At 35.5% G+C, this 25930-nt stretch overlaps 1 protein-coding gene across 6 annotated transcripts in view; it reads left to right on the top strand.

The window, feature by feature from the left end:
* MYO9A (myosin IXA) overlaps positions 1-25930 on the top strand; it is a 291397-nt gene that overhangs the window by 166015 nt on the left and 99452 nt on the right. For 3 of the 6 annotated variants that reach the window (XM_028100036.1, XM_028100034.1, XM_088024884.1), the window contains 9 exons: positions 410-490; positions 2689-2799; positions 3643-3765; positions 5349-5498; positions 6526-6845; positions 7425-9029; positions 12016-12115; positions 12622-12837; positions 21185-21297. In XM_028100036.1, the coding sequence (XP_027955837.1) occupies positions 410-490; positions 2689-2799; positions 3643-3765; positions 5349-5498; positions 6526-6845; positions 7425-9029; positions 12016-12115; positions 12622-12837; positions 21185-21297 (2819 nt within the window). The remainder of the gene's footprint in view (positions 1-409; positions 491-2688; positions 2800-3642; positions 3766-5348; positions 5499-6525; positions 6846-7424; positions 9030-12015; positions 12116-12621; positions 12838-21184; positions 21298-25930) is intronic. The other 3 variants (XM_028100035.1, XM_088024883.1, XM_028100037.1) reach the window with 3 other exon arrangements.

The following is a 25930-nucleotide window of genomic DNA, read 5'->3' as shown; positions in this document are numbered from 1 at the left end:
GTATCAGGAATGAAAGAGGGGGACATCACTAGCATGAACACTGAAAGTGGGGGACACTAGCTAGTGGATACCCTATGGGAAATTTTCAAAGTTGTTTAGGAACGCATGAGTTTGAGTATATTGTTTCATGAGATGTGAAGAAAAGTGAAAAATTTATTCTAGACGTTATTCTTTAATATATCTGCAATGTATACTTTTGCCAAACTATCAGCTTTAAGATTAAACTACCATCCTTCTCCTTAATTTAATCAGTATGGGAATATACACAATTTGCTTTTGAGAAAGAAAGCTATTTCTGTGTATACCATTGTTTCACCATAGTTTGCCAACATTATTGTTTGTATTTATAAATTATTTTCTGCCAGTTTAGAATGGGAGAAAATGCTAATTATATTGCTTTGTATTGCAGGCCTCGTTAAGCAAGCTGATGGAGACACTTGGTCAAGCAGAACCCTATTTTGTAAAATGCATTCGTTCTAATGCTGAAAAGGTAAAAATGTCCTGTAAATGAGAGCTTCTAGCTCTGCTTACTTCAAATCAGGCTTTACATTTTTTTAAGGAGAGTAAGTAGAGGGGAAGAGCTTTTATAATCTTTTTAAGGAAAAACAGTGTTCTGTATTTTCTGTAGATATCCTATTTCTGTACTTACCTGCCTTTTTGGTATTTAAATGGGCTTGATTTAGTGTTTCCTAATAATCTGAGAAACAAATATGTTATGAAATTCCATCATAAAAAAGAGTTTTATGCAACTTTTGTTACCCTGAGATTTAATCTTATTTGCCTATAAGCTGTCATTCTTAAAGAATTTGCTTAGCATTTTTTATGTTTAGAGCTTTTTATCTCTGCTAAATAAGGAAGGTACTGTGGACATTCTTGATTCCTTCCTGTTTTCTATGATAGGTCTCCTAATTAGAGCTTTGCAAAATATATCTAATAAGTATAAACATTTGCCATATTTCTTTATGTTCATCATAGGAAAAAATAGTTCCCAGCCTGAATAGCTAAAATGTATAGTTCTCTAGTACTGTAAATATATAGTGTGAATTACGCCCAGCTTTCTTAATTTTTAGGAAGCAGCCTTCAACTCTGCAGTTTACAGACTTTGTGAACTTACCGTTTCTGTGGCTTTTATGTTCTCAACTTTGTAAGAATATACTATAATAGGACCAGTCTAATAGTGTGTCGGTATAGTATACATGGGTCAATACCTGCAAAGTACTTAGAATGTTCCTGGTCCATACTAATTGTTTAGTATTTTGTTAGCTATTCTTTTAGAGTAGCAAAAAAGGAAATCTTTTTATTTACAGTTAAGTAGAAGTTTGAGTCTTATTAGTTGAGACCTTGTTATACAGAGAGTTCAATTAGTGAAGTGTATTTCAGGGCATAGAATAAGTACTAAATAAACATTGACTGCTATTAGTACTATTTTTTTATTTTTATTTTTTAAAGATTTTATTTATTTGAGAGAGAGAACACAGAGAGGAGGGGCAGAGGGAGAGGGAGAAGCAGGCTTTCCGCTGAGCGGGGAGCCCAATGTGGGGCTCAGTCCCAGGACCCTGGGATCATGACCTGAGCCAAAGGCAGATGCTTAACTGACTGAGCCACCCGGGTGCTCTGACTGCTATTACTATTTAACATAAGTTGCCCATTTGATTTTTTTTCCTTGATAGTTGGTATGTCCCATGTCTCTGCAGGAAAATGTTTGGGATTGCCTTAGGGGGTCATTGAAAATAGTATTTAGGGAATAGGGAGAAATCTCAGAAGCCCCAAATAAATCTTTGGAATAGCTACAAACATGCCTACTGAGATACCTACAAGTGACAGGGTGTTGTGACTGGTGATGAATGACTACTTCCCATTAGCTTCTTCCTCATCAGTGCCTAGGCAGTGAGGAGATCAGTTCTCAGGAACTATAGCAATTTTTTGTTTTTCAGTGTGTCCTACCAGTATCATCAGCAAAAAAACATTTAGGGAAATAAGCTACTCTTTTTTTTTTTTTTTTAAAGATATATTTGAGAGCAAGAGAGAGAGTGGGGGTGGTGAGGTGCAGAGGGGGAGAAAGAGAGAATCTCAACCCATCTCCCTGCTGAGAGCAGAGCTGGATGTGGCGCTTGATCTCATGACCCTGAGATCATGGACTTGAGCCAAAACCAAGAGTCGGATGCTTAACCAACTGAGCCACCCAGGTGCCATGGAAATAAGCTACTCTTAAACTTGTACTAGTCATTGAAAGAAGAATCTGTCAGCTCTCAGTTAACCAAGGCAACTGGTAGAGTGGGTGGGGTAGGTGGTTTCTGAGTGAGATTATAGAGAAAATCTTAATTAAAAACAAAAATACAGACAGTCTTGACTATATATAAGTAGGTTATAGATTTCTATAGTGGCTAGGCTATGTGGCCTCCTCCTGTGGGCAACTACATTTCTTTTTAGCTTTGAAGGTCCTCTCCCTCTACAACTAGAGCAGCCTGGAAGCTTGGTTTCTCCTTTTTCCCCTAGGGTCAGGCAGTTAGACCTTTTCTGAAGCTACCAGCTGGGGAGGTAAGATTTTCCCATCACCTCTGCTGTGTCTTAACCAGACAATCTCCGGTCAATTTTTAGACATTCAAAAGCTAACCATACTTACAGGAGAAACATTAATTTGGGGATCTCTTAGTCTGGGTTAATTTTTTTCCATTTGTTTTGTTTTAGCTGCCGTTAAGATTCAATGATACCTTGGTACTTCGACAGCTTCGGTACACTGGGATGCTGGAGACAGTTCGAATTCGCCAATCCGGATACAGCTGCAAATATTCTTTCCAGGTTATGCTTTATAGTGATATTTAAATGTATATACACTTAAGTAAGTTATTCCTGTGTCTTATTTTTTATTTGGGTCTCACTTGTTTTATTTCTCCTGTTTCTTCATTTGCATTCCATCTTTTGTATACAGAATTGAAGAGGGGTCGAGAGTACTCACTTCCATTGAGTGGCAGCAATCTTATTAAACTTGTGGTGTGATAGAATCCAGTTCCTGGCTATTCTCGTTTGATCTGAATGTTTGCTAATACTAAGTTTACTCATAACACAGTAGTTCTTCCTACTGATTACTCCAGTAATTGAAAGAGTTCAATCAGAAAAGATTCCATTTAGTTTTCTGTAAAGTTATCTCAGTAAGATTTTCTTTCATCGTAAGCTGCCAGCAAGGCTTACAGTTATTCTCATCAGCTATTGCTGCTATGGGTATAGAAATTATGTTGAAGCTTTTCAGCAGCTGAGCAAGTTCTTTGCTGTTTGTGGGAGGGAAAGTTTCATTCTCAGTTATACCCTGACACCTTTGCATATTTTTCTGCTAGAAATTTCAGTTATTAAATAACTTTTTCTTTGGTCGTTAATATGGCTTTCTCAAAAGGGATCATTAGTTTCTGCTTTTTTCTTCTTCCATTCCCCTTTGATAACAAAATATGTGGAATTCACCATCTTCTCTCCACCCCCACCCCCATTTTACAAATTAACTGTTTTGCAGTTTTTTAAATTAAGGAGTAATTTCTTGGTTTCAGTCTCTAAAAGATGAGGAAAGAATCAAAAGGACAATTAGCTAGTTTAGGACCATGTTTACATATAATTTTCTTGTGATTTTACAACATTTTTCTTTTCATTTTTCAGGATTTTGTGAGTCACTTCCACGTACTTCTTCCCCGAAATATTATTCCATCCAAATTTAACATTCAAGATTTCTTCAGGAAAATAAATCTTAATTCAGATAATTATCAAGTTGGAAAATCCATGGTAAATATAACATATACAGTCCTTATCAAATTTGAGTAATTTTTATATTTAAATAATAATGACGATCATGAGAACATTTATGCAAAAGTTAGTGTACCAGATATCATAAGGAACTTGATTAGGCCAAGATTTTTACTTAATATAGTCATTATTAACCAAAGAGCTTCTTGCCAATGCTCTAGTTCTGTCTGTAGTTTTAACTGCCTAAAAACAATCTCTTCCCCAGGTATTCTACCATAATCTTCAACTCAACTTGCTCTAAGTGACCTTATCCAGATTCCCCTACTGTCTTTAACTTATCAACTGCTCTTTCTCTGTCATCCTTCTTCTAGGTTCTTAGGCTAAAAACTGTAATTATATTTGGCCAACCCTTCACTTTAATCCTTTTACAAAATTCTGTTTCTTTTTTCCCTCACAAATGATTTTCATCTCTCCCTTTTTCTTCATTCCTACTGCTTGCATTTTAGTCTGTTCCTTAGCTCTCACTTATATTTCTCTTACAGTAAACAGATCCCTCATCTGATTTCAGTCTGTCATTCCATTTAACTCACTCTACCCATAGTATCAAAATCATCATCTTAGTACCTCTTTCTTTTATGTTGGCTTCCTGCTTAATAATAATCCCATGATAACTCCTCATTAAATTCAAACATCTTTCTCTTCAAGAATCTCCATGTCATGACTGCACACCATTTAATGTCTTCTTTATGAAGATTAATTGTTCTGTTGACCCCTGTGTATGCTGCCCTGTACATGTACATTTATTATTATTTCCAACTCCTTGTTTTGCTCAGGTAGAGGCCTCTGTCTTTTGCCCTTATAGTTTACTGTTTTCCTTTTTGCGTATCTAATATCTATCTCTTCTTTTTTTTAAATAGTTTTAAATTTTTGACAGACATGGGAGGTGATGGATACATTAATTAGTTTGTGATAATTACTTCATAGTGGATACATATATCAAAATAACCCATTATACACCTTAAATATATATAGTTGTTTCTATCTACCTGCTCTTAAGGGTAAAGTGCAAATCCTATTTCCAGAGGGTCTATGTCTTAAGTTATATTTGTTTTCCCCTATATCCCCAAAGATTTATTAATGGAATGGAAGAGTAAATAAACTGGTTAATAGCCTTGGGTAACAAGAAACCTCTGATGCATACTGGGTTTCAAAAAGACTATTATTATCGGTTTATTCATATTATCATCAGACTTCAAGATCTGTGGTTCCCACCTTCCCCCCCGACCCTAACATCCTTGAAAATAGGAAAAATGACATGTTACCAGTGGTACATTGGCTCATGATGGCGGTGAATTTCCCATGGGAATAATACATCACAGTCTCTAAGACTGAGAATTTTATATTATGTTCATTTTTCCATTTCCCCTTCTATATTTTAATGTCTCTTTTTAAATTTGAGAACGACTTCTTTGGATAAATGGATAGAAATATGTATCAGTACTGCTTTTCATGTCTACCATTGTATTCTTCTTTAAAGAAGCTTACCACAGAAAGGATGATTCATGAAATAAATTTCTCATTTCTTCTTAAGCTGTATTCCTCATCTTTCTCCCTTTTGGTAGGTGTTCCTAAAGGAACAGGAACGACAGCACCTACAAGATCTGCTTCACCAAGAGGTGCTCCGCAGAATCATATTGTTGCAGCGATGGTTCAGGGTTCTTCTGTGTAGGCAGCATTTCCTCCATCTGAGACAGGCATCCATCATTATCCAGGTTGGAAGCAAAGGATTCCTCATATGAGATTTGCTAGTTTATGTGGCCTTTATTTTAGTAACTAGAATTTTACTGTGAAACATTTGAATAAGAATATAAACTTCAGAGATGAGAATGTGTCCTATTCATCTTTTTTAAACATTTATTTATTTATTTGAGAGAGAGAGAGAGAGAGAGAGAGAGAGAATGGACGGAGGATGGGCAGAGGGAGAGGGAGAGAGAGAATCTCAAGCAGACTCCCTGCTGAATGCGGAGCCTGACACAGTGCTGGATCTCATGACCATGAAATCATGACCTGAGCTGAAACCAAGAGTCAGTTGCTTTATCGACTGAGCCACCTAGGCACCACTCCTGTTCATTTGGGTTCATAGCACCAAACAGATTACTTATTATAATAATAGACTACTGATAAATATTGATGGAGTTGAATAAAATTAAATTGAATTTATGGCTATAATGTCTTATAAGGTATGGTTGGAGCAAAGGAGTTATGTGCCTTAATTTTTGTTGACATGGTTATTTTTATTTGATAGTTTCCTGAGAATATTTGAGAGTTATATATACATTGTTATTACTCTGTACTCATCTTGGATGATAGGAATCTTATTTCATATTTTTCTGTTTCATTTTCTCCCTCATTGATTTATATGATGACTGTTCTCCATAGGCCCCTTTTTGTTTATATAAGAAAATCTTTAGAATCTTAATCTTTGAAACATGTGTATGTTGGCCTTAAACCCACTAATATTGGCAAACTGTAGCATGAGAAGATAATGTAATTTGTTAAAGCATCAAAAATTTTTAAATTATTTTATGTTCTATATAACTTCATTGAGGTTATATTTTCTAAAAGAGTTGTTTTAGCCAAGCATATCTGGAAAAGAAAAACTTTTTTTCCCCACTTTAATCATGCAGAATTTAACTCTTTAGCTACTTAACCTTCAGTTGTGACATAATAAACTTATTCTTTTTTTCTGTGAAAATATGGTATAAGATAAGACAGCAGTTTTTATTGTTTTCCCCACAGCGATTCTGGAGGAATTACCTAAATCAGAAGCAAGTCAGAAATGTAGCTGTGCAGAAGGATGCTTTAGTTATGGCTAGTGCGGCCACTCTTCTCCAGGCTTCCTGGCGTGCTCACTTGGAGAGGCAGCGGTATTTGGAGCTCCGGACTGCAACCATCATCATCCAGCAGAGATGGAAGGAACATTATAGGCGGAGACATGTGGCTGCTGTCTACATTCAGGCAAGATGGAAAGGCTACAGGGAAAGTAAGAGATATCAAGAACAAAGGAACAAAATCATTCTTTTGCAGTCAATATGTAGAGGATTCAGAGCAAGACAAAGGTAATCTTTGTTGGTATGATAATTACTCCTCTCTTTCCAAGTATTTGTTTATATCTCTGCGCTAACACTTGCCTAACTTGTATTAGAATTGGTTATGTATAATTTTGTCTTCTCCACTAGGCTGTGGTACTCCTAGCAGTTTTAACCCACATTGTGTGGTCTATAATAGAAGCTAAATAGATGTTTATTGCATTAAATTGGATTGAAAACCTACATGGTCTATGGTTATAACTGCTAAGAGTTAACTTTTACATTTGGTTTAGTCTTTAAAAATTGGCAATATTCAGTTGTTTTTACCTTTAGAAACTTTAATTTCATTTTAAGGTTTATCTTAAAGATATTTTTTAAATGAGAGCTTTACTTCTGAGTTAATTTATGTTTTGACTGGAATGCCCTATTAGAAATTATGCACTTAATAAAATATCATCTCATTCAGAAATGGAATTGTGAAATGTGTACCCAAGTTAGCTTAAGAAGAAAAATCTGGAACTTTCCATTTATTAAATTCTCAGTAAAATGTATTCTTTCCAGTAGTAACTAGAAGATATCTCTAACCCATTTTTCCCTGTTTTTATATAGATTTAAAGTTTTAAAAGAACAAAGACTGAAAGAAACTAAACTAGAACTTGGATTGGCAAATACTGAGCCATCTGGAGCTCTGGAAATTCAGGGTTCAGACCCTTCAGAGTGGGAGGATTGTTCCTTTGACAACAGAGTAAAAGCTATAGAGGAATGTAAATCTGTGATAGAGAGTAATCGAATTAGCCAGGAAATATCAATGGACTGCTTGAAAGAGTCCCCAAACAAGCGACAGGAGAGAGCCAGAAGCCAAAGTGGTGTAGACTTGCAGGAAGAAGTGATTGTAAGAGAGAGACCTAAGTCCTTGGAGGATCTCCACCAAAAAAAAGTAGGTCGGGCCAAAAGAGAAAGTCGGAGAATGAGAGAACTAGAGCAAGCTATATTTAGTTTAGAATTGTTAAAAGTTCGTTCTCTTGGTGGCGTGTCTCCTTCAGAGGAACGGAGATGGTCTACAGAACTGATGCCTGAAGGCCTTCAGTCTCTACAGGGTACACCTGACAGTGAAAGCTCTCAAGGAAGCTTAGAACTTCTGAGTTGTGAGGAAAGCCAAAAGAGCAAACTGGAGTCCATAATTTTAGATGAAGGAGACTTGCAATTTCAATCACCTAAAATATCTAGCAGTCCAAAATTTGATTCACAGAACAATACCCTCAGTGCCTCAAGTGAGACTAACTATACATTGATTGAAAAGGGGGCATCCTCTGACTCAGTGTATTTGAAGAATGGGACTATGAAGGAAAAACTGGTTTGCAGTTCTGAATCTATTACCTGTAAGCCACAGCTGAGAGACCCCTATATTTCAAATAGTTTGCCTACATTTTTTTATATTCCTCAACAAGACCCACTGAAAACAAGTTCCCAACTAGATACAAGTATCCAGAGAAACAAGCTATTAGAAAGTGAAGAAACACTTTCAGCTCTCACTTTGGATATCAACAGGGAAGCCAGAAAGTACCACTTCCCAGGAGAAAATCAAGTTGTTACATCTTTGAATACAGATTCTTCTAATACTGTGCTGAAGAAGTTAGAAAAGCTAAACATTGAGAAGGAAGAAAGGCAAAAGCAGTTGCAGCAACAGAATGAAAAAGAGATGATGGAACAGATTCGTCAGCAAACAGATATTTTAGAGAAGGAGCGTAAAGCCTTCAAGACAATTGAAAAGCCAAGAACTGGGGAGTCCTTCCTGGCACCATCTTTCCATCCATCAGAGCAAAGAGTAGAGAGGCCATCCTCTCTCCTCATTCTGAATACCCCAAATACGGAAGAACCAAATGTAGTAGGGCCTCCATCAGTAACTGTAAAAGATGCAGCTCTTCTTCCAAAAGACAGTCCTTCTGCTCACCTACCCCAGAAGGACCGACCTGTCACCTTGTTCTTTGAAAGGAAAGGAGGCCCATGCCCATTTGCTACTACCAAGGAATTATCCAAAACAGACAGAATATGCACCCAACTGAATGTAGCCTGTAAAGTTTCTAATAATCGTATTTCAAAAAGAGAACACCATAGACCAACTCAGCCTTATAGCCACAAATCTGATGACCCTTCCAGAGATGGAACTACTAGGGTTATTTTCTTTATGCCAAAGGACAATATGAGTATTTCCCTGTAAGTGAAATGCTTATTTATTTTATGTATAAATGGGAAACTTTTTGGAGAATTTTATTAAGGTGCCATAATCTACCTCAACTGTTTGTATGGGTGCTACTGAAATTAGCCATTTTCTCTGTGTAAAAAAAAAATTCCCTAATTGTGGACTCTAGCAGCTACCTGAAGTTGAATAAAATTATATCATAGAAATCTTTGACTAAGCACAGATAAGAGTTTTTTGGTTCCTCCTCATTAAGTGAGAAAGCATTTGTGAAGGGCAGTACAGTGCCTGTAAACCTAGTAGGCATTCAGCAAATGCTGGTTGCCCTAGATCTCTCAGGTGTGGCAAGTCCAGTCTTGTTAGTGTCAGACTTTAAAGTTAATGTACTTTGTCCCAGCGATTAGCCTATTTATGGTCTTCATTAAGTACTTTATACTTTTTTTGTGTGGTAAAAAACACAAAAAGAATACAATTTATCATCTTAACCATTCTTAATTGTACAGGACCATGGTGTTAACTATATGCACATTGTTGTGCAGTGGATCTCTAGAACTTTTTCATATTGTAAAAGAAACTCTTATTACCCATCAAACAGCTACTCTCCTTTACCCTTACTCCAGGCTCCTGGCAACTACCGTTCTACTTTTTAAGAGTTTGACTACTTAAATAGATGGCTCATATAAGTGGAAGTTCTTCATAAAGTTTTCTTAACTAGTGGTCACCATGGAAAAGTACTTTTTAGATGGAACATGAAAACAAATTATAAAATTTAAGAAATTTGTATTAAGTCTTTGTATGTAGTGGATTCTTTCAGTTCTCGTGGGAGAATGTCAATGTTTAAGTAAAAGGAGGGTATATATCTTAGGGGTAAAAAAATTAAATTTCACATTTACTGTGAAAATAACCTTTTCTCTCATCATAGTTTGAGCTTTTAATCTTTCAGTCTTTAAAATTATGTACAGACTTTATAGATCCTTTGTAAATACAAGAAAGAGATCATTGATATTTTTCCATCAGGGATTTTTGTATGGTATTATGAAACGCAGTTGAACTAAATGACAGCTTGAGGTCCTATACTTGTGCATTAACCTAGAGATTGCCGCAAAGTTCAAAGACCTTGTGTAGCATATATAAGCTCATCAGAGTGTTAAAAATATTATTTCCTGTCATTCTGATTAAGTTTAGTGATGTGAGGAGTGTGTGTGTAAGCTGTTGGATCCATGAATGTGTTCTGTAGAAGGCTTACTTATAGATTTCAAAAACATTAATCATTCTTGTGAATTTTTGTAAACTCCTTTTATCATTTTCCAAGATAAACAATCTTAGGGCTACTCGATCTAGTTTGCTTTACCTCATAAGATCTCCTTATCTTCAAAATGATTATATATTAGGTTGTTTATGTGAAAGTTAAGTAACATTCATACTTCAGATCTCCTCTTGTTGCATTTTATAGAATTGTAAATGTTGGTGTTTCTCAATTATTTTGTCCTGTTCCCACATATTATAGATGAGATCACTGAGGCCTACAGAGGTGAAATGACTTGTTCCAGGTCACACACTGAGAAAGAGTTGGGAATAGAACTTGAGTTTCATGATTAGGAATCACTGTTGAGTTTCATGATTAGGAAGTAACGTTAGTATTCTTTCTATGCCATAGATAAGTGCATAGTGGTCTTCATCTGGTTAATGAAGGAGAACAAAAAAGAAATCATGGAGAAATCTAAAGAAAATGCTGAGTTTAAAAGTTGGCTAGGATTGTCAAGTGCTGTCAAAGGTCCTGTTAATTGTTTCCCTCTTTTTAGAATAAAGCAAAGGCCAATAGGCTCAACTGTGGCAAGAAATTTTAACAAAAGGGAATCTTTTAGGATAGCCTAGGATTGCTAGGCTTAATCATACATTGGTCAGAAAGGGAGATCTCTGAGAAGCCTTTAGCTAGCAAAGATTGCCATCTATTTAGGCTTGTTTTAGGATTCATTGCATAGGGCAAAGGACAAGATAACCTCTTACAGCCTCTAGGTCTTCATTTGTAAAAATTAAATGGAAGATTTTGAATGATAGAGCAATTACAAGCCAACTTATAAGTTAGTGTCTACTTTAAACCCAGCACTATGCTAGAAGGTCAGGTATGATTCTCAGTGAGCTTATAGTTCTGCTAAGGAGAGATTAGCAATATGTCGTTGATAAATTTTAAGAATCATGGTACTGAATTAATATAGGTAATTGGGGCCATGAAAGTCCTGAGTTCTATTCAGATTTTCATCAGATAACCATTTCTACACAGAATTTAATGATAAAGTAGTCACATTTTCTGGTTATTCAAGCAAAATTAAGTTTTCACAAGCTAACACCTCTGTATGGCACACCTCCTTTAACTTGATAACGATTTGTTATCATTAAACATCGTTTAACGATATCGTTAAACACAACTATCGTTAAACACCAACACTAGCAGTAGTGTTGATTTTGTTCTGAATAACAAAGTTTTAAAACTAAGATAGTAGATGAAAGCTGCAGAGAGGTTTCAGAAAGAAAATTTGCTAGCTAATAGTAACCATCTCAGTATAAAACAAAGTAATGGGATCTATATCACTTGATAGCTACTTATCAGGTATTTTATAATGGTTAGAATAAAAGCTCCCTTCCAAGACTAATTCTAAGGATTTGGGGATGTGGCGTTTTCCCTTATCATCCAATCCGTTTGTTTTCTTGAGCTAATTCTGCTGCTGCTATTCTTAAACTTATGTCATAGTGGAATATACCCAGTGATTATCGGGGACAGGCCTCTAGTAATCCAGTCAAACATGTCAATTCTTGATAATACTATTAATTAGGTAAGCAGAAAAAAATTGTTTTGGGAATTGAATAAGATCTGGAAGTATTTATGTAATTTGCTAGAATTCTTTGATTTGGCTTGTTAGGCTGTATTTCATGCTGTACTTAAGACTGCTGCCATGGGATGTCTGCTAGGAATTGAATTGTAATCCTGTTGTTTATTATCCTAAGTGTCAACAAGGAAGTCTTAAACAGTGGAAATCCTCAACTCCGTAAACAAGGTGAACCAACTTGGAAACCTGTGCAGTTAACTGGGCCGGGCCAAGGAGAGGTAAGTATTGAATTTTATCTATCTTTTATGCAAAATAGATGCACCTATTTTGGAAATTATTATTCTTATAGGTTGAGGACCTCATTTACGCATTTAGTCCCAAGTGTGTATGCGAAAGAAGCTATGAGTTAAGTCTGTTATACTCAGGGAGGTGTACTTCAGGGAGGGAATGGTGACTAAAATCCCAGATTATATTTACAAAAAAGATGTTGCTTAAAAAAGGAAGGCAATTTATGCAAGTGGCTTTGGTGACATATTATGGTAGTGAAAGATGATTTCCTTGGCTGTGGAGAACTGTAGATTTAGCTTCCATTTTTGTCCTTTGTCCAGAGTAATGTATATGGATTGCTTTTGGTTATCTCTGTCACTTCTAGTAGAAAGGACACTGCTAGTGGGGTGGAGGGATGTTTCAAGAAATTCATGAGCTCTCTGTCTTTCATTGGCATCATCTCCAAAAAAACCAAAACAAAACATTGTTGTGTTATTTGTTTTATCATTTGGTCAAGCAGGTTGCCAGACCGGCCCATAAAAAGAAAGCTCGAATGGCGCGGACGCGCTCCGATTTCTTGACTAGAGGTACTTTTGCTGATGGGGAGGGGGATACAGAGGAAGATGATTACGATGACATTATTGAGCCCCTTCTCTCCCTTGACCAAGCTTCTCACTCTGAGCTAGGGCCTGCACCCAGCCTGGGTCAGGCCTCTCACAGTGACTCCGAAATGGTAATTTTACAGCAATATAAGAAAAATAGGAAACAAACAAATCTGATGGGAATAGTGAATAGCCTTTGCTAATTAAAGCTAACCTTCACAGCTTCTTCCTCATATAATGGTTTGTACATGGGAAACCTCAGTGAACACAGCAACAAAGCTAAACCTTAATTTAATAGGACTCAGATAAAGGGCACTTTAACAGTGTATGTCAAATCATAAATTAGGGAAAACTAAGGTTATTTAATTTAGCACTAATGTAAAGACTTTCTGTTATATCTTAAAAGGTCTAGAGCAGGGGCCCTCACATTTTTTCTGTAAAGAGCCAGATAGTAAATGTTGTGGGTCCTATATTTTCTGTTGCAACTCTGCCACTGTAGAGTGAAAACAGCCATAGGCAATAAGTAAACAAATGGGCAGGGCTTTGTTCCAGTAAAACTATTTTTTTTTTAATTTTATTTATTTGACAGAGAGAGACACAGTGAGAGAGAGAACACAGACAGAGGGAGTGGGAGAGGGAGAAGCAGGCTTCCCGCTGAGCAGGTAGCCCAATGCGGGGCTCGATCCCAGGACCCTGGGATCATGACCTGAGCCGAAGGCAGACGCTTAACGACTGAGCCACTCGGGCACCCCTCCAGTAAAACTATTTACAGAAACAGGCAGTAGGCGGTATTTGATGTGCTGGCCATATAGTTTGCTGATTGATCCTTGGTCTAGTGAATAGGCTATATGTTAAATAATCCAGTTGCTTTTAACTGAAATGGGAATATCTTTTCCCTTTTTTTGTTGTTTTTGCCTTTAAACTTGTTTCCCCTCCCCCATTTTTTAGTACTAGAAAATAAGCATGAATTTAAAAAAAATTAATGAGCAATGCCGAAAATGTTTTCCTGGACCAACCTAGCCAGGTAGAAGGCTGTGTGTAATATGAATTTGTATTAATCACAGATTATAACATTGGAGTTATATTTGAATAAAGCTGCACTTAGTCAAAATATTTGACTAAGGACTATAACTTTATCATCATATTTCAACCAACATTAGGAATATATAGTTTGACAAGTATGAATGTATTTATGGACATAAAATGTTTGATTTTGGAATTGTCCTGGAAAATATACAGTATAAGGACTCTGTATGTCTACTATGTACTAAAAACATTATCACTGATGAAGTGGAGTGATATATGCGTTTTATTTCCATGCATATCCTTAATTAAGTTGGGTTTCTAATGTTTTTCCTTAGTATCTGTTCATTATGGTAGGAAAATTTTAGGTTGGTCTTCTTGTGACATTAAGTATTTTATCTTTGAACTGTTTTAAAATGTGCCAAAGAATGAAATTTTCTGCTAATTTCTAGAATATCCTCATTGTCTTTATCTTCTGTTAGAAATACCCCGTTTTTAAATGATAATATTGATATTCTAAGAAAAAGAAAAAATAAAAACAAAAATGCATGACAAGTTCTCTAATTAGATAAATGAGTAATTACCCTGAGCCAAACTGTAGGATTGTAAAAATTGGAAATAGTCTGTATATCCATTAATATATATAATTAGAGCCAAAGCCCTCTCTTCAGTGTAGGGTAAAATAACTCCATTTTGGAGGTGCCCTGTTTTTGAGTTATAAATAATGAAACATACTTTACCATATGATTAGTGAAGATGAGATTATATTATGGAATAACTAATTTTAATGAAAAGTATTGCTTTTTTGGTGTAAATAGGGAACATACTTAAATTATTCTCTAAAGTATACATAGATTTTTCATTTGTGGAAGAACTTAGCATTTGTAATTGCTGTTTTGTTCCTGAGAGTTTTCTTTGTTACAAACCTTAGTCCTTTTGGTGGTAGAATTCTTCCTCACTGAAAACTCTTAATGAGATGAACCGGAAGTTGGGCTTTCTGCTTGGAGCATTCCGCCCCTTTAAGGGTTCTAGCTGGTAGCCTCTGCCTGTGATTCTGTTCACCTGCTTGACGGTCACTGCATGCCAGTAGTTGTAGAGCACTCTGCCTCCCTGCACAGTGTATATAGTCTCTTCTCCAGCTTTCTCGCTGTCCTTCTGTTTCATCACTAGCTATTTTAGGAACAGGTGGTGGTGTTTGTTTCTGGTGGACACTTGCATGAAGAAGCTTTGCTTTCTAGAATATGCTAGTAGATACTTATTGGGGATGGGGGTGGAGAGGGTAGGAACAGTTTAAAGTGTGTTTCTGTTTGTTTATCTTGAAAATTTGCCATGTTCTAATGTTCTCTGATATTGTAAAGATAAAGACTAATTGTTTGTAAATGGGATCTACTGAGTTCTCAAAAATTCATATATCTCAGGATTTTAAATACGCTTGATTTTCTAGGCACATGGATTTTTAAAAACTTGATTTTTTTTTTTTCTGGACAAAGTGATCCTGTCACTCTGACATTTGCTAAAAAGAGTGTTATTCAATCTTGGAAGAAGCCATCTGACCTTTCCAGTTGTGAAATAACTGATCTAATGGAATAAAGACAGTTATAAATGAATTACCTGAAGAGGATTTGATAAGCATTACCTCCTGAATTCATCAGTCGTTAATTAGTTATTACCTGCTAGGAGGAGTAGAGACAAGAGTAGTAGTTTACCTCCTTATGACTTTGGTGTTTGTTTGTTTGTTTGTTTGTTTTAATTTTCTGCCTTTAATTCTGCCATTTGAATAACTTTAATCTCCAGATGCTGCTCTCACTCAGTTCTTCTATCCACTCTGTTGGCTTTTATCCAAGAAGAATGACATGTTCTGCCATGTAATATTTTTAAGGTGGTTTTCATATAGTTTTTTAGTCTCTCAGTATTCTAGATGGTAAGTGAGTTAGTCACATCATTTCTTTTCCTTATTAGTAGAATTGGTATAGGTAACATAGTTTCCTCTGTCATCTCTAGATAGAAAGCAATCATCTCTTATGGGCATGACTCCCAAGGAGCTCTCCAAAATTTGTCTTCTTTATCTCCAGTATGATAAATTTCTCATTTTATCCCCCAGACTGCTGTCACTTCTTATATTCCTGTTTCTGTTTGTTATTATCTGAAATATTCTCCAATCCTTATCTGTTGAATTTTCCTTCTCTCCACTGCTCACTCCACAAAAAAATGCCAGAAAAACCTGTTGATTGAGCAAGGCTAAGTTTTTTAGCTTATTTTACAGTAAAGGAAAATCTCCCTTGACTAGGTATTAGGAATTTCTCAGAAAGGGGAAGCCAAGAGAGGATGTTTATAGAATTTAATTTAATTTAATTTATTTTTTTTAAAGATTTTATTTATTTATTTGACAGAGAGAGAGAGAGACAGCCAGAGAGGGAACACAAGCAGGGGAAGCAGGAGAGGGAGAAGCAGGCTTCCTGCTGAGCAGAGAGTCCAACGCGGGGCTCAATCCCAGGACCCCGGGATCATGATCTGAGCCGAAGGCAGACGCTTAATGACTGAGCCACCCAGGAGCCCCTGTTTAAAGAATTTTAGAACCTAAGCTGGTGATTTTGAGATGGTTCTTTGAAATTGGAAATCTGGTTGATATTGAACAGAGTTTATGACATACAAGTGTATGTCACTCCCAGTGCAGCAGCTCTACTGTTGAATACGCTTAGTATTTATCTATTTATTATTAATTAATTAATTTCTTTTTAAAAGTTTTTATTTATTTATTTGAGGGAGAGGGAGAGGGGCAAGCAGACTCCCTGCTGAGAGGGGACCGACAAAGCCACCCAAGTGCCCCTACACTTAATATTTATATGTGTACTTTATTCTCCCCCAAAAAGTTAGGGACGGTTCGTAGCATCACAACTCTCTGCTCTTTAAAGATTTGGTATAATTTCCCTGTGAAACCATCTGGGATTTTTTTTTTTGTGGCATAATTCCTTGATAATTAACTGTATTTCTTCTAGAGAAATTAGTTTTGTAAGCTTTCTATCTAATGGAGTCAATTTTGATAAATAATTTTTTCTTATGAAATTATTCATTTCATCTAACTTTTCAGATTTATTTGCAAAGAAGTCTGGAAATTAGTCTCATGATTTTTAAAAATTCTGTTTCAATGGTTATTTCCCTTCTGTCATTTCATATTTTGTAGATTTGCGTTTTTTCCTTTTTTTCTTTAAGTTAGGTAGTCACTTGTCTTTGTTGTTACTATTTTCCAAAATAATAGGATTATGATTTATTTATTATGCCTAGTTTCCCCCACCCCCATTCTCCAATGAATTCTGCTTTTACCTTTATTATTTATTTCCTTATTTTTAAAAAATTTACTGTCTTATTTTTCTACCTTTTAAGTGGGGGAATGTAATTCATTTATTTATTTTTATTGATGCAGGTTTTTAAGGCTGTGAATTTTCTTCTGATCACTTCAGATGTATCTGTTTATTGTAATGTGTATTGTTTTTAATTATTTTTTTAGAAAATCTGTAATTTCAGTTTATATTATTTTTTACCCAAAACTTGTTCAATAAAAATCTTTTCATTTTCAGAAGAAGAACATTTTTATCTTTTAAAAAAACTTTTTTAACTTCTAGTTTTACTGTGTTGTGATTAAAAGTATTTATAATGATTTATAAAGATCAAATTTCCTGGCTATTGTCTTTGTTAGTTAATATGTGGTCAGTTTTTGAGAAAGTACCATGTGCATTTTTTTAAGTAGGTGTATTCTGTATTCAGAATGTAAAATTACAGTATATAACCATAATCTCTTCCTTACTGATTATGTTATCTTCTGTATCTTTACTATTTTTTGTACATTTGATCTGTCTTATATAGAGAATGTTGTGTTAAAAGTTTCCTCTTATTCATTCTGAATTGTGACTATTAAAAAGTGTCCTTTGTTACATTCAGTGCTTTTTCTTGAATTCTCCTTAAATCATAATTAATCACAGTCTGTGTTTTCTTAATTATTTCCATTTGTCTGGAATACTTTTTCTCATCCTTTAATTTTTAGCCTTTCTGGATCCTTTTGTTTTATTTATTTTATTTTTTTTAAAGATTTTTATTTATTTATTTGAGAGAGAGAGAATGAGAGAGAGCACGAGAGGGAAGGGAGTCAGAGGGAGCAGCAGACTCCCTGCTGAGCAGGGAGCCCGATGTGGGACTCGATCCCGGGACTCCAGGATCATGACCTGAGCCGAAGGCAGTCGCTCAACCAACTGAGCCACCCAGGCGCCCTGGATCCTTTTGTTTTAGATGTGTGTTTTGTATGCAGTATAGTTGGTTCCTACTTTGTGAGCCAAATTAAAAAAAATTTTTGCCTTATAGATGAGTTAAATCTATTCCTCTTTATTGATATAACTGATAGATGCAGTCTCAATTATCTTTCTTACAATTTAGTTATGTGTTATGCTAAATTTGCTGTGTTTATGTTACTTTTTTGCTGTTTTACTTTTTAAAATTTCTTTTGATATGGGGGTTTCTTTTTCTGTTGGTTTGTATATGACTTTTAAAAATGCCTTAACTTACTGTATTTTAATTTAACCAATTATTCTCGTTAGTCATTTATAAAAATATTTTTTAATTCTCACTTATTTTGGCACAACTATTGATGAACTATTCTTTTCTGTACTTTTCCTCTCCTGTTTTTCAGGATTTTATTTATATTTTGTCAGAACATACAATTTTACATATTCTTCTACATATTGTTATATATATAAATTCTGGTTTTGCCTTATGTTTGAAACATTTTCATGGATTACAGTTTTAAATATTGTGTCCCATTATTTTGTTTTTCTTGTTTAGGGACTCCAATTATAAATAAGTTTTTTTTTTTCTTTTCCTGTCTTCCATCTCAACCACCTTCTCTCTCTTTTTTACTCATTTCTTTATACCACTTTCTATTCTTTATTATCTTCCTGCCTTTGTTCAGTCCCTTTAAATCTGCATTTGCATTTTTTCTCCCTTGGGCATCTTCTAAGTTATTCTTCACTATCTTTTTATTTCTTTCCTGAGTTCATTCAACTCCCTTCATTGCTTCCTGGTTTTTATTGAGGGGGGGGCTCGTTTCTATTTTTAATTTTTGAATTTCTGATTCAGTATGGTGTTTCGTATATATGAGGTTTTTCATTTTTTATTTATAGTTTTCTGCTTCATGCTTGGTTTCTGTATGTTTGGTGAGAGATGGGTTAATCATCTAAGTTGTTTTGGTTCTAATTTTCTTTGTTTTCTTATTGTAGCTTGTGTAGATTTTGTCTTAATTTATTCATGTTGTGCATTTGGGATAGTTTATAAGTAACTTGATTTCAAGATCTTCCTCTTCTGTCAGTGTAAAAAAGAAAAGTTTCTTAGCAGGCAGCCTGTTTGGAGTCTGTTAGTTTTGTGTGTGTGTGTGTGTGTGTGTGTGTGTGTGTGTGTGTGTGTGTTGGAGGCAATGTTCTGTCTTCCATTTTTTGCTTCTCTTTTGCCTTGCTAGATTCTAAATTTTCCCCTTCTGCTTCTTCCTCACTACTCAGTCTCCAAAAGGAACCCTTTCTTTTCCTTTTTACATTCATTTTCCTCAGAATCAGTGCCTTTAAAAATATGTCACCTTGAATCACATGCAATTTTAAGTCCTTTCCCTTTAGTTGGTTCTCTGATCTAGCGCTCACTATTTGTATCAGTTTTGAGTCATTATAGATGGATTGACTTTTTCTCCTCCTTGTCAGTCATATATTATTTCTTTGCATGCCTAGTTATTTATTATCAGATGCCTGACATTGTAAATTTTGTCTTGTTGGGTGCTGGATACTTTTGTATTTGATTGATATTCTTGAGACTATTATGTTCCAGTGATATTTCAGAGCTGGTTCTGGGAGCAATTTGTTCCTAAGCAATTAGGTCTTCCTTTTAATATTTGTTAGTCTCATTGTATTGAATACTGGAAATTTTCTAAGAGAGTAGATTTCAGGTACTCTCACCACCAAAAAAAAAAAAAGAGAGATGAAAGAAAAAAACAATGGGAAGAGATGATATGTTAATCAGTCTGCAGTAATCATTTTAATATTTATATGTAAATCAAATCATTTTGTACACTTTATATACAATTTTTATTAAATAAAACTAAGATTTGTTAGGTCCAAACAGAGCAGTTGTTCACCTAGGACTTATTTTTGACTATCACTTATTCTTGACTCTAGAGGCAAGATCCTGCTATATACTTCACCCCGTACCCTGGGAATCATAAAGTTACATATTCTGACTCTTGGGCACAGGCACTGTTACTGGCTTTTTGTAAGTGCTGGGCACTATTACCTTTAATCCTTTCAGGTGGTCCTTTGCCTGGTGTTGGGTAGTTGTCTGACATAGAAGTGTTGATTAGTACTCAGCTAAATACCCTCTGAAGATCTCCAGAGCTCTTTTTTTTGTGCATCTCTTTCCTCTTCAGTCCCCGCCCCCCTTTCTTTTGGTCTTTAATCTCTCTGGACTTTCAACCTCGTGTGTTCAACTCAGAGAGTCTGCCAGGGTTCACCTGAAACCTCCTCTCTGTGTCACAGTCTGGAAACTGTCTCAAGGCACTAAGCTGGGGCAGATGAAGGACTCACTTCCTTTGTTTCCCATCTCTCAAGGATAACTGTCCATCATCTTGATAAATGCTGGTTTTTACTATTTTGTCTGGGTTTTTGTTTTGTTTTTGGTTTTGGTTGTGTCAGGCAAGAAGATAAAACAGGTCCCTGTTGTAGCAGACTAAAAGGCTAATGAAAAGATACTATAATTATAGAAAAATGAAATAACTAGGGAAGGATTTGAATAGGTAACAAGAAATTTTTTCTTCTGAATGGGCTTTTCTTTAAAGGGGCACATTGTAAATAAATGGAACAAGAATTGCCATTTGAAATTCAGGTCCCAGTTTGATAAAGCCATCTTAAGTTGTTTAGTTTAGAACAGTAGTGGTGATAATGATCTTAATTGTTTGGTCCTTTGGTTTTTAATTTTCCTCTCTTAAATCCTTGACTAGGTATAATAAGAATCTACAGTAGCAAGTTAGGCCATAAAAGTAATTATTACTTGTAGGGACACATAAAAGGAGGCATGACAGGCTATACTTAGTATTCTAGATTTATCAGATCCTGGATCTTTTGTCTGTATCTTTAGTTGGCTTTGACTTTTTTCTTACCTTTCCACTTGATATTGTTAAGTTGTCAGAAAACGGGAACTGGTAGGTCCTATTCAGCATTTCATTGACCCAAGTTCTCTTTACTTCAGATCATTCTAGGAAAGTAATAAAGTTTTTAGTAGGTTCTTTTATTTCAATGAATGGCTGAACAATATGAATGTATTTTTATATATTTTTAATAGATATAATTCTCAGTTCTATAACTTGAGTTTTAATTGCAGTGTTGTGATATAGTTACTTGGTTTTAAAGTCTTTCATATATGTAATTATTACAGACATCACAGCGATTTTCTTCAGTTGATGAAGAAACAAAGCTTCATAAGACTATGTCTCAAGGAGAGATTACAACATTGGCAGTGAGGCAGAAGGCTTCAGATTCGGACATAAGGTATAATTTGAGATTTATCTATTTTTCAACAAATATTAAGTACCTACTGTATGACAGGCACATGATAATTCAGATTTACGTGACAAGCTTTATCTTTCTATATGTTTAGCAGTGTGATTTGGGTGAAATCTAAATCATTATATCACTTGTGGTTTTTGTTTTAAGAGAAAGGAGATTAAATCAGATGAGAGTGAAAATATTTCCCAGCTTTGGATTTGGATTCTCTTCTGAGTTAAGTGTTTAACAAATGGAACTGGAAAAAAGAGTTTCAGGAAATAATTCTGTTCCCTTGAAGATATTATATGACGTTATTTGTCAAGTGAATATCTTTGTCTCTTACTGTGTTATATAAGGCAATTGAACCCTCAGTGAACACTTGAAGATTACATTGAAATCTTTCTGGTTCTTAATCCTATTAAAGGCCATTTCCTCCATGTCTGTAGTGCCATAATCCATGATAATGCAAATCCAGACCAGATTATGCTAGAGATTAAATTTTGGGAAAAAGATAACCGTAGTAGAAAGACATATATGGCTGGAGATAGCAGATTAAATATATAAATTTAATTTCTACTTCTTCCTCCAAAATTGCTAAAATGACAAAACCTATGCAGGACAAGCAACAACAAACAATAAAACAGCTGGAGACAACAATAATAAAACTATGGAATCCAAAAAGTAAATAGACAAATTTTAAATTGTCTTAGTAGATAGAAGAAAGCTGAATCCTAAACTAACTGGGTAAATCTGGGTAAAGCATCTGGCTGACTGATCTTCCCAAATCCTAGCAGAAACCTGGAGACTTATTCTCTGGAAAGGATAAAAAAGAAGATCTCTGTTCTTGGAGGTTCTCAGATACATTTGAGGACATGGGTACATATTTGGAATAAGGAGATTTAATGAATGTTTACATACTGAATGTTAAGATTCCCCTAATTTTTTCTTCCACTCAGTTTCCACATTTCACATTTTCCTAAGCAGATGGTTCAAAAAGTCTTTGGGACTTTTGTACAGCTCTCAAGGGAAGACCTAGAGATATTGGTACCAGGGGTTCTCCCTATAAAATGGACTAGTCAGATAATCATACAAGGAAAACCAGTTTGGAAGCTCCACCAATGCATAGTAGAACTTTCAAACAGTGTGTTGTTTTGTTTTTTAATCCTACTTTTTACATTTGAAGAAACACTTTATATCAACGAAACTAAAATTAATGGATATAATGCAACTTGGAGGAAATAAACTATGCAGTGTAAAGAAAACTTCCAGACAGACAAATGAAACTAATCAACAGACCTTCTGCGTAAATAAATATAACTGCATGAAAGAGAAACATTTATTATAAAAAGAGCCTTTGAAAATTAAAAATATGATAGCATAAAGAAACAACTAGAATAGTTGGAAAGAAAGTTGAGGACATATCTTAGAAGGTTGAGCAAAAAGACAAAGAGATGGAAGAGACAAGAAAAGATAAGAAAATTGATTTAGGTAGTATAGACATTTTAACAGTATTTGTTCTTCCAGTCCATGAGCATGGAATGTCTTTCCATTTCTTTGTGTCATCTTCAGTTTTTTTTGTAAGTTTTTTTATAGTTTCAGAATACAGGTCCTTTCACCTCTTTGATTAGCTTTATTCCTAGGTAGCTTATTGTTTTGGGTGCAACTGGAAATGGGATTGATTTCTTAATTTCTCTTTCTGCTGCTTTATTACTGGTGTATAGAAATGCAACAGATTTCTGTACATTGGTTTTGTGTCCTTTGACTTTACTGAATTTATTAGTTTTATCTGAGAGAAGATACTTACAAATGACATATCTGAGGAAGGGTTAGTATCCAAAATATATAAAGAACTTATAAAACTCAACACTCAAAAAAATGAATAATCCAATTGAAAAATGGGCAAGAGACATGAATAGACATTTTTCCAAAGAAGACATACAGATGGCCAACAGACACAAGAAAAGATGCTCATCATCACTCATCACCAGGGAAATATAAATCAAGCTACAGTGAGATATCATCTCACACCAGACAGAATGTCTAAAATCAACAACATAGGAAACAACAGGTATTGGTGAGGATGTAGCGAAGGGGGACTCCTCTTACATTGTTAGTGGGAATGGAAACTGGTGGAACCACTCTGAAAAACAGCATGGAGTTTCCTCAAAAAGTTAAAAATAGAACTACCCTATGACCCAGCAAGTGCAATACTGGGTACCCAAAGCATACAAAAATACTGATTCGAAGGGATACATACACCTTGATGTTTATAGCAGCATTATCTACCATAGCCAAATTATGGAAACAGCCCAAGTGTCCATTGATTGACAAATGGATAAAGAAGATGGTATAAAAGAATGAAATCCTCCCATTTGCAACGACATGGATGAAGCTAGAAAATACTGTGCTAATAAGCAAAATAAGTCCGAGAAAGACAAATGCAGTATGATTTCAGTCATATGTTGAATTTAAGAAAGAAAACAAGTGAGCAAAGGGGAGAAAGAGAGACAAACTAAGAAACAGACCCTTAATTATAGAGAACAAACTGATGGGTACCAGAGGGGAGGTGGGTAGGGGAATGGGTGAAATAAGTGATAGGGATGAAGGAGTGCACTTGTGATGAGCAACAGGTGTTGTATGGAAGCGTTGAATCACTATTCTTGTACACCTGACACTAATATTACACTGTATGTTAACTGGAATTTGTTTATTTTTTTAAATTAAATTTAATTTTATTATGTTAGTCACCACACAGTACATCATTAGTTTTGATGTGTAGTGTTCCATGATTCATTGCTTTCATATAATACCCAGTGCTCCATGCAATATGTGCCCTCCTCAGTACCCATCACCGGGCTAACCCATCCCTCCAGCCCCCGCCTTAAAACCCTCAGTTTGTTTCTCAGAGTCCATAGTCTCTCATGGTTGGTCTCCCCTTCTGATTCCCTCCGTTCATTTTTCCCTTTCTCCTAATGTCCTCCATGCTATTCCTTATGTTCCACAAATAAGTGAAACCATATGGTAATTGACTTTCTCAGCTTATTTCACTTAGCATAATCTCCTCCAGTCCCATCCGTGTTGATGTAAAAGTTGGGTATTCATCCTTTCTGATGGCTGAGTAATATTCCATTGTATATATGGACCATATTTTCTTTTTTTTTAATTATTATGTTAATCACCATACATTACATCATTAGCTTTTGATGTAGTATTCCATGATTCATTGTTATACGTATAACACCCAGTTCTCCATGCAGAATGTGCCCTCTTTAATACCCATCACCAGGCTAACCCATCCAACCCCCCTCCCTTCTAGAACCCATAGTTCGTGTTCAGAGTCCATCGTCTCTCATGGTTCATCTCCCCCTCTAATCCCCCCTTCATTCTTCCCCTCCTGCTATCTACTTCTTCTTTTTTTTTTAACATATAGTGTATTACTTGTTTCAGAGGTACAGATCTTTGATTCAACAGTCTTGCACAATTCACAGCCCTCATCATAGCACATACCCTCCTCAATGTCTATCACCCAGTCACCCCATCCCTCCCACCCCCCACCACTCCAGCAACCCTCAGTTTGTTTCCTGAGATTAAGAATTCCTCATACCAATGAGGTCATATGATACATGTCTTTCTCTGATTGACTTATTTTGCTCAACATAATATCCTCCAGTTCCATCGGTGTCATTGCAAATGGCAAGATCTCATTCCTTTTGATGGCTGCATAATATTCCACCGTATATATATACCACATCTTCTTTATCCATTCATCTGTTGATGGACATCTTGGCTCTTTCCACAGTTTGGCTATTGTGGACATTGCTGCTATAAATATCGGGGTACACGTACCCCTTCAGATCCCTACATTTGTATCTTTGGGGTAAATACCTAGTAGTGCTATTGCTGGATCATATGGTGGCTCTATTTTCAACTTTTTGAGGAACCTCCATACTGTTTTCCAGAGTGGCTGCACCAGTTTGCATTCCCACCAAGAATGTAGGAGGGTTCCCCTTTCTACGCATCCCCGCCAACATCTGTTGTTTCCTGACTTGTTAAGGACCACATCTTCTTTATCCGTTCATCTGTTGAAGGGCATCTTGGCTCTTTCCACAGTTTGGCTATTGTGGATGTTGCTGCTCTGAACATTGGGGTGCATATGGCCCTTCTTTCCATTACCAGTTAAATTAAAAAACAGAAAAGAAAGGAGCAGTTCAGGAGATCCAGTGAGCCACTAATGGGAGGTCCAAAAAGACAGAACAAAGAAAACGGGGAGGACAGATCATTAATAAAGTAATTCAAATAAGTTTCATAGAACTGAAGGACATGAGTTTCAAGATTCAAAGGGCCCAGTGATTGCCCAATATAATGGATGGAAACAGACCCATACTAAAAGACATTTCATTATAGAACAGTAGAGACAAAAGGAATTTCCATGATGATGGTGAAAGTAGCTTTTCAATTACAAGAGAAATAATTAAGATTAGAGCAGAGATCAATGAATCAGAAACCAGAAACTCAGTAGATCAGATCAATGAAACTAGAAGCTGGTTCTTTGAAAGAATTAATAAGAACAACAAACCACTGGCCAGACTTATCCAAAAGAAAAGAGAAAGGACCCAAATTAATAAAATTATGAATG

The sequence above is a fragment of the Eumetopias jubatus genome, unplaced genomic scaffold (genome assembly GCF_037043125.1).
Source record: "Eumetopias jubatus isolate StellerSeaLion01/CBP00866 unplaced genomic scaffold, mEumJub1_p1.0 scaffold_7, whole genome shotgun sequence".
NCBI lineage: Eukaryota > Metazoa > Chordata > Mammalia > Carnivora > Otariidae > Eumetopias > Eumetopias jubatus.
The sequence above is the reverse complement of the archived record's forward strand: the minus strand, read 5'-3'. Positions and strand labels throughout refer to the sequence as shown.